At 50.5% G+C, this 16455-nt stretch overlaps 1 protein-coding gene across 5 annotated transcripts in view; it reads left to right on the forward strand.

Moving 5' to 3' along the window:
• The window catches only part of IQSEC3 (IQ motif and Sec7 domain ArfGEF 3), a 126124-nt gene extending 112067 nt beyond the window's left edge, over nt 1-14057 (forward strand). For 2 of the 5 annotated variants that reach the window (XM_042849804.2, XM_065566830.1), the window contains 5 exons: nt 1165-1264; nt 4756-4917; nt 5636-5728; nt 6364-6407; nt 8673-14057. In XM_042849804.2, coding sequence (XP_042705738.2) covers nt 1165-1264; nt 4756-4917; nt 5636-5728; nt 6364-6407; nt 8673-9110 — 837 coding nt within the window. In that variant the 3' untranslated portion in view covers nt 9111-14057. Of the gene's footprint in view, nt 1-1164; nt 1265-4755; nt 4918-5635; nt 5729-6363; nt 6408-6490; nt 6571-8672 lie in introns of all 5 variants that reach the window. The other 3 variants (XM_005308726.5, XM_005308725.5, XM_005308727.5) reach the window with 3 other exon arrangements.
• Nucleotides 14058-16455: the final 2398 nt, after the last annotated feature.

Genomic DNA, 16455 nt, shown 5'->3' on the forward strand with positions numbered 1-16455 from the left:
CCATGGCAGCCCCCAACCTGACATCATAAGAAGAGGCCACAGAATCCCGCCTCCCACTGTAAGAAGATGCCATGGCATCCCCCATGGTAAAATGGGGCAATAGCTCCTACAGGAATCTCCAACCCTTCAATAAGCCATGTCCCATGGTGATTCTGTGTCACGCTAACAAAGCAAGGTCAGTACTTTCCACAGTAACTCCATTCCTCTCAGTGAAGCTCGGTTCTTTATCTGTCAGTGCCGAGGCAGGCAGAGCTCCCCTGCTGTCTAAAGCCTTCATGATGGACACTGCCAAGCCACTGCCGCATTCAGTGTAGATTATTCATTATTCACTTAGAGACACAGATGTCCATGGCACTTTAAAAACACATTCCCTACCCCAGAGTTTGCAGTCTAATTTAAGCAAACACCAGGCAAACACTGAACAATCAGGAGCAAGACTGGGAGCAGACAGGGTGGGAGAAAAGTGAAGCTTAATGGTAAGAAATGAGTTTTCGGGAGTGATTTAAAGATGGGTTGGGAAGATGGTTGTTCCAGTATCGGCTCGGGCTGTGCCTGTCCCTTGCATATACACATAAAGGTGGGGGGGAAGACTCCTTGTATGCTCACCCCCTATTGTACTCCCCATACAGGAGCTTGAGGGTAGGTACTGCTCCCTGCTAGTGTCCCCCAGGGCACTAGCCAACTGAAAGGGGGCAGAGAGGAGATGCAAGACAATGGCCAGATGAGCATGGGAGAATGTGCTACATCTTCTAAGGGGCAGTGCAGCATGCGCACTTACCCTGTACCCCTGGCTCTCTGGAAGGGATGTTGTGGATGGCTCTGTAATACCCTCAATGCTAGCCCATGCCTTCAATGGCATGCTCTGGCCCACAAGGATCTGCTTGCAAAGCTGCGAATGGGAGAGTGTCAAAGAGAGGCCATCTAAGGAGCAAGGACAGTGTGATCCGGAGCTTTGTGTACGTAGACATTCTGAAGGACTGCTGTAAGTACAGCATGCAGAGTGGCATGACAGGGAAATCACTAAACAAAGAGCCTATGGGTTACCATTCATCACTCTGATGCTGCGTTAGCAGAGCTTTTCTGGAGTGCACTCGAAGTAGTTTGCATTGTTCGTGCCTCATTCTTTCCCAGTGCCCTTAGCTGCTGATGTTTCTCCTTTGACAGATCCTCAAGCTTTGCCCCAAGAAGAAAAGCGCCTCAACCTACACATTTTGCAAGTCAGTTGGCCTGTTGGGGATGCAGTTCCATCTTTTTGAGAATGAATGTAAGTCTGCTGTGGGCTGGCTCCCTGGAGGGGATAGGCAGGTGGCGCTGGAGGGAAGGTCCCTGCATCTGGAACCTCCAGTTGGAAAGGTTTCCATCAGCAGGGATTTGAGCATGCTGCCCAAACTGGGGGCTGAATTATTGCTGTATGGGGGCAGTGGGTTGGGGAGAAGTTGCTCCTACCCACTATCCCTCTCATTGCATCTGCACAGGAGGCAGCTAGAATGTGTCTGCTTGCTCCCCCTGAGCATAAGAGGGGTATGGCTCACTCTGCAGCAGACGGGGGTGCAGCTGGCTGGATTGGCAGTATGGCCAGGACCACACACATAGCCAGCACCAGATGGAGACTGTATCAGATGGAGTGCACTCTTAGCAAGTGTGGCTGCAGAGCTTGTCCCCCCCACAGGTATCATGTGTCCGGCTCTGCCTTCCACACCACTGTTGTTCAGGTGCTGCACCTCCTCCCACCACCCCAGAGGTGCCAAGAGACAAAACAGCTGCTGGAACGGCACCCACAAAAGAGTGGCACGAGGCCAAACCTCATCGGCTTGACCTTGATGGTCTGGGAATGGAGCCATTATTTGTCATTATTTAGACTGGTTCCGTGGAGGAGGAGTGCCAGAAACACTCAGCGTAACTGATGGTGCCGAGTTCAGAGTGGGAGGAGATGGCAGCATTTGCACAAGCTGCTGCTGTAGCTAATTGATACTTATGGGCACCTGTGTGGAGTATGCCATGGAGAAGGGAGATGATAATAATACTTAGCCCATCCTCAGTGCTCTTTGCAGATGCTATTTCACCCTCACAGCACCCCTGTGAGATTGGTACAGGCACTATGACTTGCATCCCTCTTGTACACATAGGGTGGTTGAGGCTGAGAGGTTAAGTGGCCCAAGGTCACAGAGGGGTGTCACTGTCAGAGCGGGGGTTAGAATTTAGGAGTGTTGTTGTTATTAATGTTAGTTACTATAGTGCCTAGGGACCAACCACGAATGGGGCCCCATCATGCTAGACTGGGCAAACACAGAGCTGATGGTCTCTGCCCCAAAGAACTTACAATCTCAATAGACAAGACAGACACAGGGAGGAGAAAGGGGTAGAACACACAGGCCGAGTGAACAATGGGATGGTGGCAAAAGGCATGTTAGTGCCACAATTGTTTGTTTATTTGGGTGGGTTTCGTTAGGAGGGGAATCAGCTAAATGGAAAGAAAAAGGAAGGGAGGGGCAGGGTGGAGCAAACAGCCACTCAGCACAGAGCAGAAAAAGTCTAATCAAAACTATAGAAAATTCTCTGGATGGCTGGAGGTCCCTGCTTTGGCTGCTTCTGCAGCTCTCCTACTGGCTGGAGACTGGAGTCTCTGGCTGGTTCCTCCCTGCATCCACTTTCATTCTCAGAACACTGGCCCTCATCTCTCTATGCTCTTTCTGCTCCCTTTGCATCTCCCCATCACATTCCCTACATTGAGTGGGAAAGAAATGAGTCTATCCGGGTTAGGGTGGCCACTCACGCATCCCCAGAATACTGGACAGGAGTGGTGTGACTCCAGCCTGGCTAGCAATACCTCGCACATGCCATGCGTGCAAGTTCACGCCAGCAGAGGCAGTGTGTGCTCTTCAAAATGGCATCCCTTGTCCAATACTGTCCACATCCTGTTTTGTCTCAGTACTGGACGGAGGACAAACCAGTGAAAAATAGGCCTGTCTGGTTTAAAGCTGGATGAATGGAGTATGTCTCCCTGTGCCCCACTTCCTCTCTCTGCACAGTGGAATCACCTCCCAGTATAGGTGGTGCCCCTTGCTGGCTGGGACAGAGAGCAGGCTATGACCTTTGTAAACCCATGTCTCCTTCCCTGCCATGCCCCCTGCTGGCTAGGACAGAGACCTAGAGTGAATTCCTGGCCCCACTGGAATCAGTGGGAGTTTTGCAATTGGCTTCAATGGTGCCAGATTTGTTCTGTCCCCTGCTGGGTGAGAGAAAGATTTGTTGCCTGAATGTAAGTCCTTTGTTCCTATTCAAACCAAATCCTCTGTACTGTCATGTCTCAGTCCTGAAGGTTCCCAGAACACATGGAACATACCAAAAGCGTAACAGTTATTATTCTGAGTGCTGGAGTTTCCTGAATGCTGAGCTGGTATTTAGTGGGGTTATTGCAGTGCTATGTCAGTGCGGGAGGTTGCTGGCCTCTGCACTGTACTGTAGTATTTGTGCTTGCACCATATTGGGTAGGGTTACCATATTTAACAAATAAAAAAAGAGGACCCTCCACGGGTCCCTGGCCCCGCCCATTTCCCACCCCCAGCCTGCCCCAACTCCGCCCCTTCCCCGCCCCAACCCCACCCTAACTCCGCCCCTCCTCCCTCCCACTCCCAGCCGCGCGGAAAGGGCTGCCCGAGCTCTACCGGCTTCACGGTTTGCTGGGCAGCCCCCAGACCCTGCGCCCCCCGCCGGTGCTTCCCCAGCGCAGCTGGAGCCTGGGAGGGGAAGCGCCCAGCCGGGGATGCAGGGTCTGGAGGCTGCCCGGCAAACCATGAAGCCAGTAGTGCTTGGGCTTCGGGCAGCCCCTATGCCTCCGGATCCTGCGCCCCCGGCCTGGCACTTCCCCTCCCGGGCTCCGGCGGTGCAGGGTCCGGAGGCATGGGGGCTGCCCAAAGCCCGTAGCGCTCAGCTCTTAAACAGAGCCGAAGAGTCAGGGGAGGAGCAGAGCCGCCGTGGCCGGAGGCTCTGCTCCTCCCCTGACTCTTCGGCTCTGTTTAAGAGCTGAGCTGCCCGAGCGCTACTGGCTTCGGGCAGCCCCCATGCCTCCGGACCCTGCGCCGCCGGAGCCCGGGAGGGGAAGTGCCCGGCCGGCGGCTGGGGTCCGGAGGCAAGGGGGCTGCCTGAAGCCCATAGCGTTCGGACAGCTCGGCTCTTAAACAGAGCCGAAGAGTCAGGGGAGGAGCAGAGCAGCCGCGGGAGGGGAAGTGCCCGGCCGGCATTTTCCCGGACATGTTCGGCTTTTTGGCAATTCCCCCCGGACGGGGGTTTGATTGCCAAAAAGCCGGACATATCCGGGAAAAAACGGACGTATGGTAACCCTAATATTGGGCAGAGTCCTTTTTTGCCGTGCTGTAATCTACAGAGGAAATGCAATCACATGGTGGTGGTGGCAAATACCAGTTACATAGTACTGTCAGTGACTGCAAGGGAGATGCGGCAGTTGTGTCTCGGGGCTGCAGGAGACAGGTCCTGTGCTGCACTATGAGACAATCCCCTGTACAGTCACAGCTCCTATGCTATAGGACAGCATAGGATCTGTGACCCGAACAGTGCAGGTTCCCAGATGCTGCACTGTGCTACAGTACGACGATGCACTGCATCTTTTCATCCGTGCTAGAAAGTCTTGAATGTTGTGCTGTAGTGGGAGCGATACAGCCACATCTCAAGCAAGGGCTGGTGCTGTGAGGTCTGGGTTTTTCATTCTGTCAATCTCTGTTCATGTCTTGTTCTCAGATTACCCCCATGGCATCACCCTGGTGACTCCACTTTCGGGCTCAGACAAGAAACAGGTACTACACTTCTGTGCTCTGGGTTCAGAGGAAATGCAGAAATTTGTGGAAGATCTAAAAGAGTCAATAGCAGAGGTGATGGAGCTAGAACAGATACGAATTGAATGTAAGGCTTCCAGCGTGATCCAGACTCCATGCAGTCATCCTGTATGTATGTCCATGTGTGTTGGGGGGTTGAAGATCCCTTCCATGTGGGTGTATGTTGGAATATGCATGTGATTGTCCCTATGTATGTTCATACACAGAAATGATCTGTGAGTACCTGGGAAGGTTCTGTATATATGAACTGGTATAAGCCACAGGTGCTGATAACCTTCATCATGTTGCATTATTTTACTCCGCGAGAGGCAGCATGACCCCATAGACAGGGTACTGGACTGGGAGTTAGGAGACTTGGGTTCTGTTCACAGCTTGCTGGTGACCTTGGGCCAGTCACTGCACAGTCTGTGTTTTGCTAGATGAAATTCTATGGCTTGTGCTCTGCAGGTCAGGCTAGATCAGGAGGGTTCCTGCTGGCCTTAATATCTCTGAATGGATGAGTATTCCCATTGGAGTCAAATGTATCACTCATGGAGTAAGGTGCTACTCCCCGTGAATGTGGGTGTCAGAGTCTGTCCCTCCGGGGGGAGGAGGGGGGGCGTTACGGGCATGTGCATACACAACATCTCTAATTCCTATTTCTTTCCTGTCTTCCTTTGCCTCTTGGTCTCTCCCTTCTTGTTTGTACATCTGCTCTTCTGGGTGACTCTCTCTTCTGTTTCTTTGTCTCACCTTCACTCTTGTCCCGGTCTCTCCCCATTCACTGTTATCCTTCTGACTCTCAGGGGAGCTGGAGAAGCAGCAGGGGGCAAAGACTCTTACGTTAAAGACCAACGGGGCTCAGATGGAACCACAGTCCAAGCAAGCATCTCCGACAGGTTAGAGGTCACTCTCCTTTGGGGGCCGACTGTGCAGCTGTTACTCAGACACTCACACACGTACTCGCGTTGCCTTCAGTGGGCGTGAGTGCTCAGCACTCTGAGTAAGGGCTGAGCCCTCAGCAAATAGTGGAAGTGACTTGGGCCTAAGTACTCAGCAGGTACCTAAGAAAATTCTTTAGAAGCCTCTCTGAGGGCCACCCCAATAGCCACAGAGAACCCTTTGGAGGGGAAAGGCGTCAGACCAAAGTCCTCTGTTTATCCCAGGAATGGGCAATTGCACTATAAGCTCTTCTCACACCCTCCTACCGACCTGCCACGTCTAGGTAGCACAGGCTTCATGTTCATTCCTGGCTTGGCTTCTCTGCCACGACTGCCAATTAAGGCCAGACACGGTGATGATTTGGGTACCAGTCCACAAGAAACTGAGCTGGGATCAGCAGCTCATTTCATGTACCCCACCAAGTGGTTATCACATGAAACAACAATCAGTTGCCATCAGTCTGGGCTGGAGTTGAACCTCGAGGCTCCATAGCCCCTCCCCTGTCCCCTGAGCTGCCACTGCCTCATGCTATGCTCCTTCTCATGCCATGAGACGTAGGTTTCCTCACTGATAGGTCTGTTTTCTTTCAAAGGCAAGAAGGAGTTGGGGGAGAAGGTCTCAGATAGCACAGTGGAGGTAAGTAGAGCACAGAGCAGCTGAGGTAAGTAATTCTCTCTCACTTCAGCTCTTCTCACATTCTCTGTTGTTTCTTTTCTCAGGTTTTAATCAATGCCTCCCCAGCCAGACTGACAATTTTACCAATTTCCAGAGATACAATTAAAAGTTACTGCTAGGACGGGTAATACAACTTTCAAATCCAAACTAAACTTCAAAGCATTTTCAATCCGTCTTTATAACTGCAACATCCCTCATGGACCGAGCTCCCAAATGCCATAGACTAACCCGCGCTGCTACTTAAGGGAAGACTGAGAACCCAGCTAAAAACTTGCCTGGACAGGCCACTGACATTGCTAACGCCATGCAGCCACCAGTGCGAACTCACCCGCAGCAACCTTCCCTGCAAACCTTGCCCCAGAGAGTCACCTTCCTATGCAGGGAGCTCCACTGTCTGGTTTGCACACATTTCTGCAGGGACTGCCAATTCCTAGCAGATACGCTTTCTTACGCAGAGACCCCCGTTACCTTCCAGCTGCCCATTCTCCCAGCATAGCTGTATCACCAAGGAGATCTTTCCTAAGTGTCTTAGCTGCCCTCAACTTGGCCTTTCTCAGGGCAGTTCTATCCCCTGGCAGATGCCTCTTGCCATAGTGCACTCCATCCCTCTGCAGCTCTCAGTCCCCTTTGAGGGAAGAGGAAGCTGCATTTCCCTGCAGACAACCATTTCCTGAGGTAGGTGCTTTCAGTCCTCAGCTTCCAGTTTCTGCTGGGACTGATGTTTCCCTACAGCTCATTGCCTCAGTGAGTTGGGGTGCTGCTAGCACTTCAGGTCCTGCAGCCACTCTTTCCTAGGGGAGGCTCCATCACCTCAAAGATACCCATTCCTGAGGGAAGCTCAGTTACCCTGCAGCTTCCCATGAGAGCTCCATTCCTCGTAGACACCGGTTCCCAGTGGGTCGTGCCATCTGCCAGCAGACGTACATTCTGCCACCGTCCTCCACACACCTACTCTTGTGGGGAAGCACCAGCAACCTGCAGACACTTTTTCCCATGTCAGAATTCTGTCCCCCCCCAAAGTGACCCAGTTCTGGAGGCAGCTTCACTTCCTTACAGCTAATCAGTGCCCCGGGGAAGCCCAGCAGCCACCCATCCCCCCCATGGGGAGCGCCGCTACCTGCAGCCATCCATTGGCGGGGGGAACTGTACTATCACCCAGTCCCCATGAGGGAGTCTTGTTTCCTCCCTGCTGCCAGCCAACCCCCTGTGCCCTCCCCCCCGGGGATCTCCATCACCTGGCAGACACCCATGGGCAGGGAGAGCTCTGCCATCAGCCAGTCCTCCCAGGACAGCCCCACTTGCTTCATTGCCCTGCAGCCACCCACTTCTGGGAGCCGGCCTGTTGCCCTGCCGACCCCTGTGACCTGGGGGAGTTCCATTACATTTGAGCTCCTGTCCCATTTTCACTCTGGAATCAGTGGGTGCCCATACATGGGGGACTCTCTTCAGGTCCATGGAGACCCCTAAAGCCTCTCTTCCTTTCCCCTCTTCCTTCTGATCGCCCAGTAATTCGCATCAGCAGAAGAGCATCTCCATTTTCTCTGAGATTATCTAATCTGCTGCCATTTCATCATGCCTTTCTTTTATCATTGTACTAGCTAGATGGGTAATTTCTTTTAACTCATTTCCTTTCACTTACAAACCATCAAACGGATCAGCGGGAGCCGCAGTTTGCTGGAATATGTCAGATTTCTGCTTTTTTCTCTTTGTAAACAGCTTAGCAAATCATGTTGTGCACCTTCCTGCTCAGGGAGATGGGGCGCTGGGACAGGCACGAGTCTCGCGCTGAGCCTCAGCCAATGTCATTTTGCAGAACTGTACAACCTTGATTATCTGAAACCCTGCTCACCAACCCGCCTGCCCTGCTTCCTGGAGCCAGGGCACAGCCCCCGAGGTCAATACAATACAATGAGAATTCTCAGAGGCTCCCACTACCAGAACTCATTCACACGCCCCAGGAGGTTTGGATAATCAACGTTTGCATTGCATTTGGAAAGGCTGACCCTGCCTTTCATGTGATGGCAACAAGAGGGCACCTTAGTTCTAGCTGGGGCATGGGAGGGGAGATAGCTATTGGCCGGGGAGAGGGAGCTGTGGCTGGGCATCATGCTTTGGGTGGGTTATGGTTGATGCAAATGAGAGATTGTGGGGCTCAGGGCAGCCAGTAGTAGCAGATGGGAAAATGTCTTGTAACATTTAATGCTTCTTTGACTGTTTCTAAACTAGGTGTCAATTCACAACAGGCTTCAAACGTACCAGCACAACTCCGTCCTGGGGCCCGAGAGTGGAACGCAGGCCAGCACGCGTCCTAACATGCCACGGGAGAGGCTGGAGACAGCATTGGTACCCTCCTATCCCGCCTCGGCGGGGACACTTGTACAGTGCCAGCAGATTGTCAAAGTCATTGTCTTGGACAAGCCGTGCCTCGCTCGTATGGAGCCGGCCCTCAACCAGACTCTGACCCGCTACGTCTCCTCCGATTCCTGCAGCTCCACCCCGTTGCGCAGTGCAGGCAGCGGGCTCCAAGGGACCCCAGTGAAAATCATCCATCAGCCCCCACTTCCGCCTCCACCACCACCCTACAACCACCCACACCAGTACTGCCCCCCCAGCTCCCTGCTTCATAGGCGTAGGTACTCCAGTGGATCACGCAGTCTAGTGTAGCCACACCACCAGCACCACCAAACAGCACAGATTTTCCCCGGGACCCTTTCTGTCTACAAAGAGATCTAGTTTGGGATTTATTTTTTAGTAAAAGAGAAGAAAAACCAAGCCTGAACAGACCTAACTCCTCCCCATCTGCCCTGAGATGATGGTAATTGTGAAGAGCTCTTTATAGAAACTGCCAGTCCTGGAGCTCACACTTCCACCTGAGCCTCCCGCCCAGCCGCTCACGCCAACTCACTCCATGGACCCCACCATAGTTCTTTGCCACCCTGCTTCCAGTGAGCTTGTTGATTCTCTGCTTTGTTTGCTCTGTGTCTTCTGTTTGCTATTTCGGCCCCTCTTTCTCCTCCTCACCCCTCTCCTCCACCTCGCCTGTCCCCTGCCACAGATTTTATCACACGAAACTTTGACGGGTTCTGATGGGAACAGACTCACCTTTCAGGGCACCAACTTTGGGTAGAGCATGGGTGGGGTGGGGTGGGGTGGGGGGAGGAGCTACTGTCCCCAACACTGCTGCCGCCGTTGCTGCCTGCTAAGCTGGAGCTGAGAACTTGTGAGACTCATCACATGCTTCCGCCTCACAGCCCTTTGGTATCTTCTCCTCTCACAGCAGCCAGTTCTGAGAGAGCACGAGCAGGAGAAGGGGAGACTGTCCCAAGCTGCGGTAGAACCCAATGATGGCCTCACTTTGAACACCAAAATGCTTTCTGTTGTTAAATTGGGACACTGTACCATGAGAGCTTTGCTGAGACCCAGCAGAACTCATCACATGTAAATACACCTGTGTGGTAGAGTATGCTCGGCGCATGCTTAGGAAAGGAAACACCAAGTTGTTCTGGGGGCACAGAAGGGAGAGATTAGCTTTCTGGGGGGGCTGCTTTCTCAAAGAGCTAGCGCTGTCTGGATCCAGGGTGCTCGCGCACAGACACACACACAGGGTGGTCTTTTCTGGCACAAAGGAGTATGCTCCCACACCTGGAGGACTCCCTCAGCCCCAACCGCACCCATGTCCTCTCCCTGCTGATTTTGTGTCTCCTTCTCACTGGAATTTGTGCTCTTGAGAAAAAGCCAAATGTTAAGTTCACCTTCTGGGATGGAAAATCCCTTCATTTGGTCCTTTCCATTCAGTGTTGCACGGAGGGGGATGTTTGGAGCCAACCTTCCCGACAGCCTTGGGGACTCACGCTTTAAACACGGCCTCCTGCTTGGCTAGTCTGTTGCCCCTGCTTAAAGCTCCCTTATGGGAATTTGGTCCTGTCCTCACACTCCCACCCTTTGCACACACTGGGATCCCTCCCACTCCCCCTAAGACAACTTTCAGCGCTCCAGAGGGAGATGACAGCTCAGCTCCTTTCGCTTATCGGTCACACTGACATGCAGAAAGCCGGCATTAAAATGGGCTAGGGCTGTATTTTTAGAAAAAAAATCTCCCCACGCAGCGGGGAGGAGCAGGTATTAATTAGCTTAAAGGCTTTGGTCTCGCTCGCTCGGCTTAAGCAGAGCAACTTTAGAATTTGAAAATAGGGCAGAACAAGTTTTAGGTCCTTATTTTAGATTTTTAAAAAGTGTGCAAGAGAGAGAGAGAGGATTTTTCCTTGCCACGTGTGGCTGAGATATGGGAGCCCGGTGCTGGCTGGTGACACTGCAGTTTTCTTGTCGGTCACCTGGAGGTGGGGGATTGTGGAGGACAGTGCTTGATTCATCAGGGAATGTAGGGTTGAGTCAGATACAGGAGGGCTTTTACCCCAGTTGGCTCCATCCCCTTGAGTTCAGTGGGGCTATTCGCAGAAGCAAAGGCTGTGATTTGTCAGGCCCTGCATGTCGGGCTGTCCCACATCCTTTCACATGTCAGTGGGCTCTGCCAGGACACTCGGCTTGAAGGGCTTGTGATCAGCCAGGGTTTGAACGGGATCAGGATGAAAAAGTTTCTGGATCAGGGTCATGAAAGCCCCACGCTGTGGGATGTCAGCCTGACTCCCAGGCAGGGTTGGGGGGAGACACGCTGTATTTCGCTGGGGCACCCAGGACCGTGCCTAGGTATTGGCAAAAAGCCTGGTAACAAGCCCAGCGCTTGCTGCGCTATCCCCACATTTGGAACACACATACACCCCGTTTCAGTGAGCGTCCCGTGTACACACACATGCAGATGCTGCTTTCTTGGCTTTGTTTTTCTGTCCGAAGCAGGATGTAATGCCTCCGCTTTTATACTTAATGCCAAATACAGATTAAAGGGAAACAAACAGGCACCACGCAGAGGATGCTTATGATGAGCCCTCCCAGTCTGTGGGCAAGGCAGGGGCCTGGAACCTGGTAAGGGCCCAAGATTAGGAAGCTCTTTCTCCTGAGAAACTGCCCCCCCCCACCTTTAGTGGGACCAGTTTTAAGGCCCCCTTCTTTGCAGTGCTGAACTTTCACTGCGGCCAATGTTACATGGCCTGACTTTCAGCTCCCCTCTCCTGCAGCGGGCTCTGAAATGCAGACTGGCTCCCATGCCCTCTGGCTTTGTAGTGAGGAGTGGGTGAGCCCTTCCAGACTAGCTATAGGCAGGAATTCGTTTGACTGGGCCTTAGCTTACTGGGAAATCCTACAGGTGGAATTTGCCACCTCGCTGCCAGCTAGCAGTTGGTAGCATTTTATTTTTACCCACTGCTGATGTGGAGATGAAAGTGTCTAAGCATCTCTGGCAGTTTTCTTCCTTCTCCAGGCTTATTCTCTCAGCCTTGAAGGAAGGCTGATTTTTCCCAGAGTTCATTAAGCCAGTGAAGGTTTGTGTGTGTTTAAATAAATTGGATTTTATTTGACACAACACAAAGTGACAACAAAACACCTTAAAGTAGTTGATGAAATAATTATTTTAGATAAAATATTCATAGCAAGGTGAAGTTCCTAGAAGAGAGATTTGCATTATTAATAATTAATTGGCGAAGTTAAGACAACATATAAAGCAGGAAGCTTTCCTGAGTCTGAGTCCTTCCCCCCACCCCCTTAACACTGGATAAAGGACTCCTCAGTTCATAGGCTTTACGGTCAGAAGGGACCATCATGATCATCTAGTCTGGCCTGCGCATCACAGGCCACAGACCCTCACCCACCCACTCCTGCACTAGGCCTGTAACCTCAGGCTGAGTTATAGAACTCTTCAAATCTTGATTTAAAGGCTTCAAGTTACAGAGAATCCAGAAGCAAGCTAACAGTAGGGCTAGGATTGATCAATACATGGGGTGAAGGGGTGTAGTAGGGTGAGGGAGCTCCACTTCCCTGACCTACCAAAGACTGCTTCTGGTATGGAGATTTGGTCAGGGAAGCAATCACATACCATACCACCTCCTCTAGTTGGCTTCTACACTGCTGGACATGCAGCCTGTTTCCGTGAAGGTTAATTGGCAAGGGTTATTTGGTTTATTCCAGGATTTTCCTTTAGTAGAAGGGGTTGCTTAAAATCCATTGTGTAGTTGAGCCCTCTGGGACTGTGACCAGAGACCCTCTGCTGATTTTCCTTTGGGTTCATCTAAGAGAGTTACAAGCACTTTAAAATGTGTATATACACCATCTGGCCTATTGTACTCCTGTGCCCCACTACTCCCCATCCACAGATGGACAGACACACACACACACACTCAGTATACTTATAATTCTGCAAGTAGACACCACTGCACATAACCTGATCACTTGCAGGGTGCCGTTAGACAAAGAGATTGAACAAACATTGTAGCGAAAGGCCTGGGGAAAAGCAAGAAACAATCCACCCCTTGCTGTGAGAAACGTGGCCCAAAGAAAATCACCAGCCCACACACAATGGTTTTTCTGACTGTGAGACTGGCAGGAGATTTTGGATTGTGAGATCAGGCAGGCGCCTGCTGCAGAAATTAGATAAGCCAAACTGAAGTGATGATTTGCTGCTGCATTCAGATCATCGCATATTAAACAAACAACACAGCATTGAACAGTAATGGTCCAGCACACAAGGAGCAAAAAACCTCCTCTGGGGTAAAAACAAAGTGGAAGGCACTCTGTCCCTTTACATTAGCCCAGAAGATGTCTCTCTCTGGTCTTGATTCTTCTCTTACACTTGTGTAAATTATCAGTAACGTTGGCTGTTACCCCAGGGCAACACTGGTATGAAAGAGAGAGAGGGGAGAATCAGGCCAGCAGATACAAGAGGATTTGGGCCATGGCTGTACAATATTACAGTATTTTTTTAATATGGATTTTCATAAATCCCAGAAGGAATTCCACAGCATCCATTGTTACCCTTTATGTGTTTGGTCGTAAAGTGGAAGCTAACTGACTCCAAATCCCCTTCTTCAAAAACTCAACCATGTTCTGCAGTGTTTTGGGGCTATTGGTCTAGAATACTTGAGTATTTTTTAGAAGGCTCAATCTGGAATTATTGTCATATGTTTGTGGGGCTTCTAAAACACAGTTCAGTCCTGGCTGCCACGAGCTGCTACTTGGGAGAATCTCTGCTTTGAAATGGGGAATGCAAATCAGACTTCTTTGCTGACTTAGCTTATGCTGCGCCCGCTGCTCTAGCAGCTCATGCTAAGGACAGGAGCCTGGAGCTGCCAGAAATGTTTCTTGGGATCTATTTGTAATTCTCTAAAGGCTCTAGCCCATTTTCTCCGGACCGCTTTTCAGCAGCCACGCCTGGGACAGCGGCTTTTACGGCATCAGCGTCTCACACCTTCGCCACACGGCACATCCCATCTGAATGTTTCTTTTTTAAAAACACAAATGTTACCTATGTGTAGGCTTTTGAGAGCACCTGTCTGTCTGTCTCTGTTTCCTGCTGTAAATATCCTTCCGAGCAGCTTCCTTTGGGAACAGCGGTGTGGTCACACCTAGCAAAGAATCCAAATGGCTAATATTTTGTAACAAAAATAGACCAGAAGTATTTTATCTGTCCAATTCATAGAGTTTTAGAAATTATATTGAGATATGTCACTTGTGCACTAATGTCTTCTTTGTCTCAGCTAATTCATTGTGTCCTTAGACCCCTCTGTGCGTGTGGGCTGGATGGGCTAGGTGCCAAGGACCTGATTTTGGGAGGGGTTGAGCAGCTTGCGCGCCCATTGATGTCAATAGCAGCTGGCTGTGCTCAGCCTCTCTGAGGATCAGGCCCAAAGGCAGCCGGGAAGAAATGGTTCTCATCAGCGAGAAGCCAATTCAATGCAGGTTTGCCCCCACGGTGTGGTAGAGTGGACAGGAATGCAAAGCCTCCCTTCCGTTCCACTGGAGCATCACACAGCCAGTGGGAATTCATCTACACATTTATGTACTTACGCACCTTTGGGGGAGGAGACCTGCACACACATGCAAATGTGTGTACACAGCAGATAATACCATGTTCACATGCTGCATTTACAAACCCATGTATCATGTACATGCAGGCTGCAGATAAACACACACATAGACATATGCACATGCTGTACATAAACACTCACAGCACATGCAAACAGGCTGTACATGCAAGGACACAGTGCAGCTAATGTATTTGCACATGTGCTGAACATACAAATATATACGGTACAAAAACAAACACACTTCATATACAGTCATACAATGTCCAAACATTGCAGCCATACTATCTGTGGGTGTGATCTTACCACATCTCTTAAGCTAAGCAGACTCAGGGTTGGTTAATATTTGGATCGGAGACATATAAGGGAAAACTGCTCTTCCCATTCCAAACAGAGATACACACATTTATATGAAAGGTTAACACTAATGTCAATGAAACTGACTTATGTAAAACTCTGCACAGCCATGGGAGAACAGACCTCCTCATATATGTAGAAAAACAGGTACACACTGCGTGAGATCTCCTCCCTGACGGATGCATGTAGCACCTCCATATCCTTATGGAAGAGAGTCCAGGGTAGGTATTGATTGCACCATGGTGCAAATCCTTTACTGACTACAATGCATTCCACAGACACCCACATCCCCTGGCAAAGGGCTTGTGCAGATAAAAATCCCCTTTCAGTTTAAGGCAGGGAATTTCCCAGGGCCTGGAGGGTCACATTCATGTTCGCAAAATCTGTATTACCTGGAGCTAATGATGAATATCAGCCCATCCCATGTTAAGAACATCATAGAAAATGAATTAAACAGGTGCTTGTCTGGAGAAGCCCTTTCTGCCTGATGTTTACATCACACAAATGGCTGTAAAGAGGAAAGCAATAAAAAAAGATTCTCTGTATGCGATATGCTCATGCCCTACTTCCACCCTGCTCTGACTCACAGATATTCGTTATTATTAACTACTGCAGAGCCCAAAGGCTGGCCGCATCATGCAGGGCACTGTACCCACACAGAATCAATCCCTGCCTGAAGCACTATCATGCTAAAAGACACATCCCCCCACCCCATGCTATCTATGGATATACAGAGCTTACATTCTCAGAGAGTATTTCCCAGAGCCCCCCCATGGGAGGCGCTAGAGCTCAGGGCTTCAGCCCCCCAGAGTACGCCAGGGCTCGGGGCTTCTGCCTCGTGGGTTTGAAAATATTTACCTGAATTTAAGCCCTGGGGATATATATTATATAATGCTCTCATTAGAACGGGTCGAAAAATGCCAATTCATTTTCACGGGAAATTTTGAAACACATTAATTAATGTAGAAACTTTGAGAAAGTGCTTAAAGTTAAGCAAGCACTCCGTTCATGGGGTTTCTGGAGAGAAGCTTTCATCCAAAGACCAAAACAAATGAGGGAGCTGTAGTGCTTCAGTGTAGACCCCGCCTCTGCCAATAGGTTCTCCTGTCCGCACAGGTAACCCACCTCCCTGAGAGGTGGTAGCTAGGGCAATGGAAGAATTATTCTGTCGGGCTAGGTCAGCATAGCTACATCTCTCAGTGTGCGGATTGTTCACACCTCTGAGAGATGTAGCAATGCCGATGTAATTTCCCACTGCAGCCCAGCCCAGAGAGGGCTAACATCTGGGGCCCAGGAGAGCTACAGAGCTGTGCAGCTCTCACTCCATTAATGGGGGGATCCCAAGGAACAAAAGCTATCATGTCCCATTCTATTGTCAATTAACTTCATCAGGCAGATACCGACTAAACAATCCGTCTGTGAAACAATTGTCCATGAGGTTGCAGGAGTGGTCTCCCTAGAACGCTACTGTGGGCCCAATTCTCCTCTCACTTAATAGTAACATCAGTGTTAATCCAGAGTTACTCTGCTGAAAATTCATTGAATTACCCTGGTGCAAGTGAGACTAGAAGCAGGCGCTGTGTTGTCTTGGAGATTCAAGTATGACACCCTTTCAAACTGCTCCGGAATAGAGCCTCATCAAAAGTCACAATGGCAGTCCATGGCCCAGATCCTTTAGTAATGCC

Source organism: Chrysemys picta, chromosome 1 (genome assembly GCF_011386835.1).
Source record: "Chrysemys picta bellii isolate R12L10 chromosome 1, ASM1138683v2, whole genome shotgun sequence".
NCBI lineage: Eukaryota > Metazoa > Chordata > Testudines > Emydidae > Chrysemys > Chrysemys picta.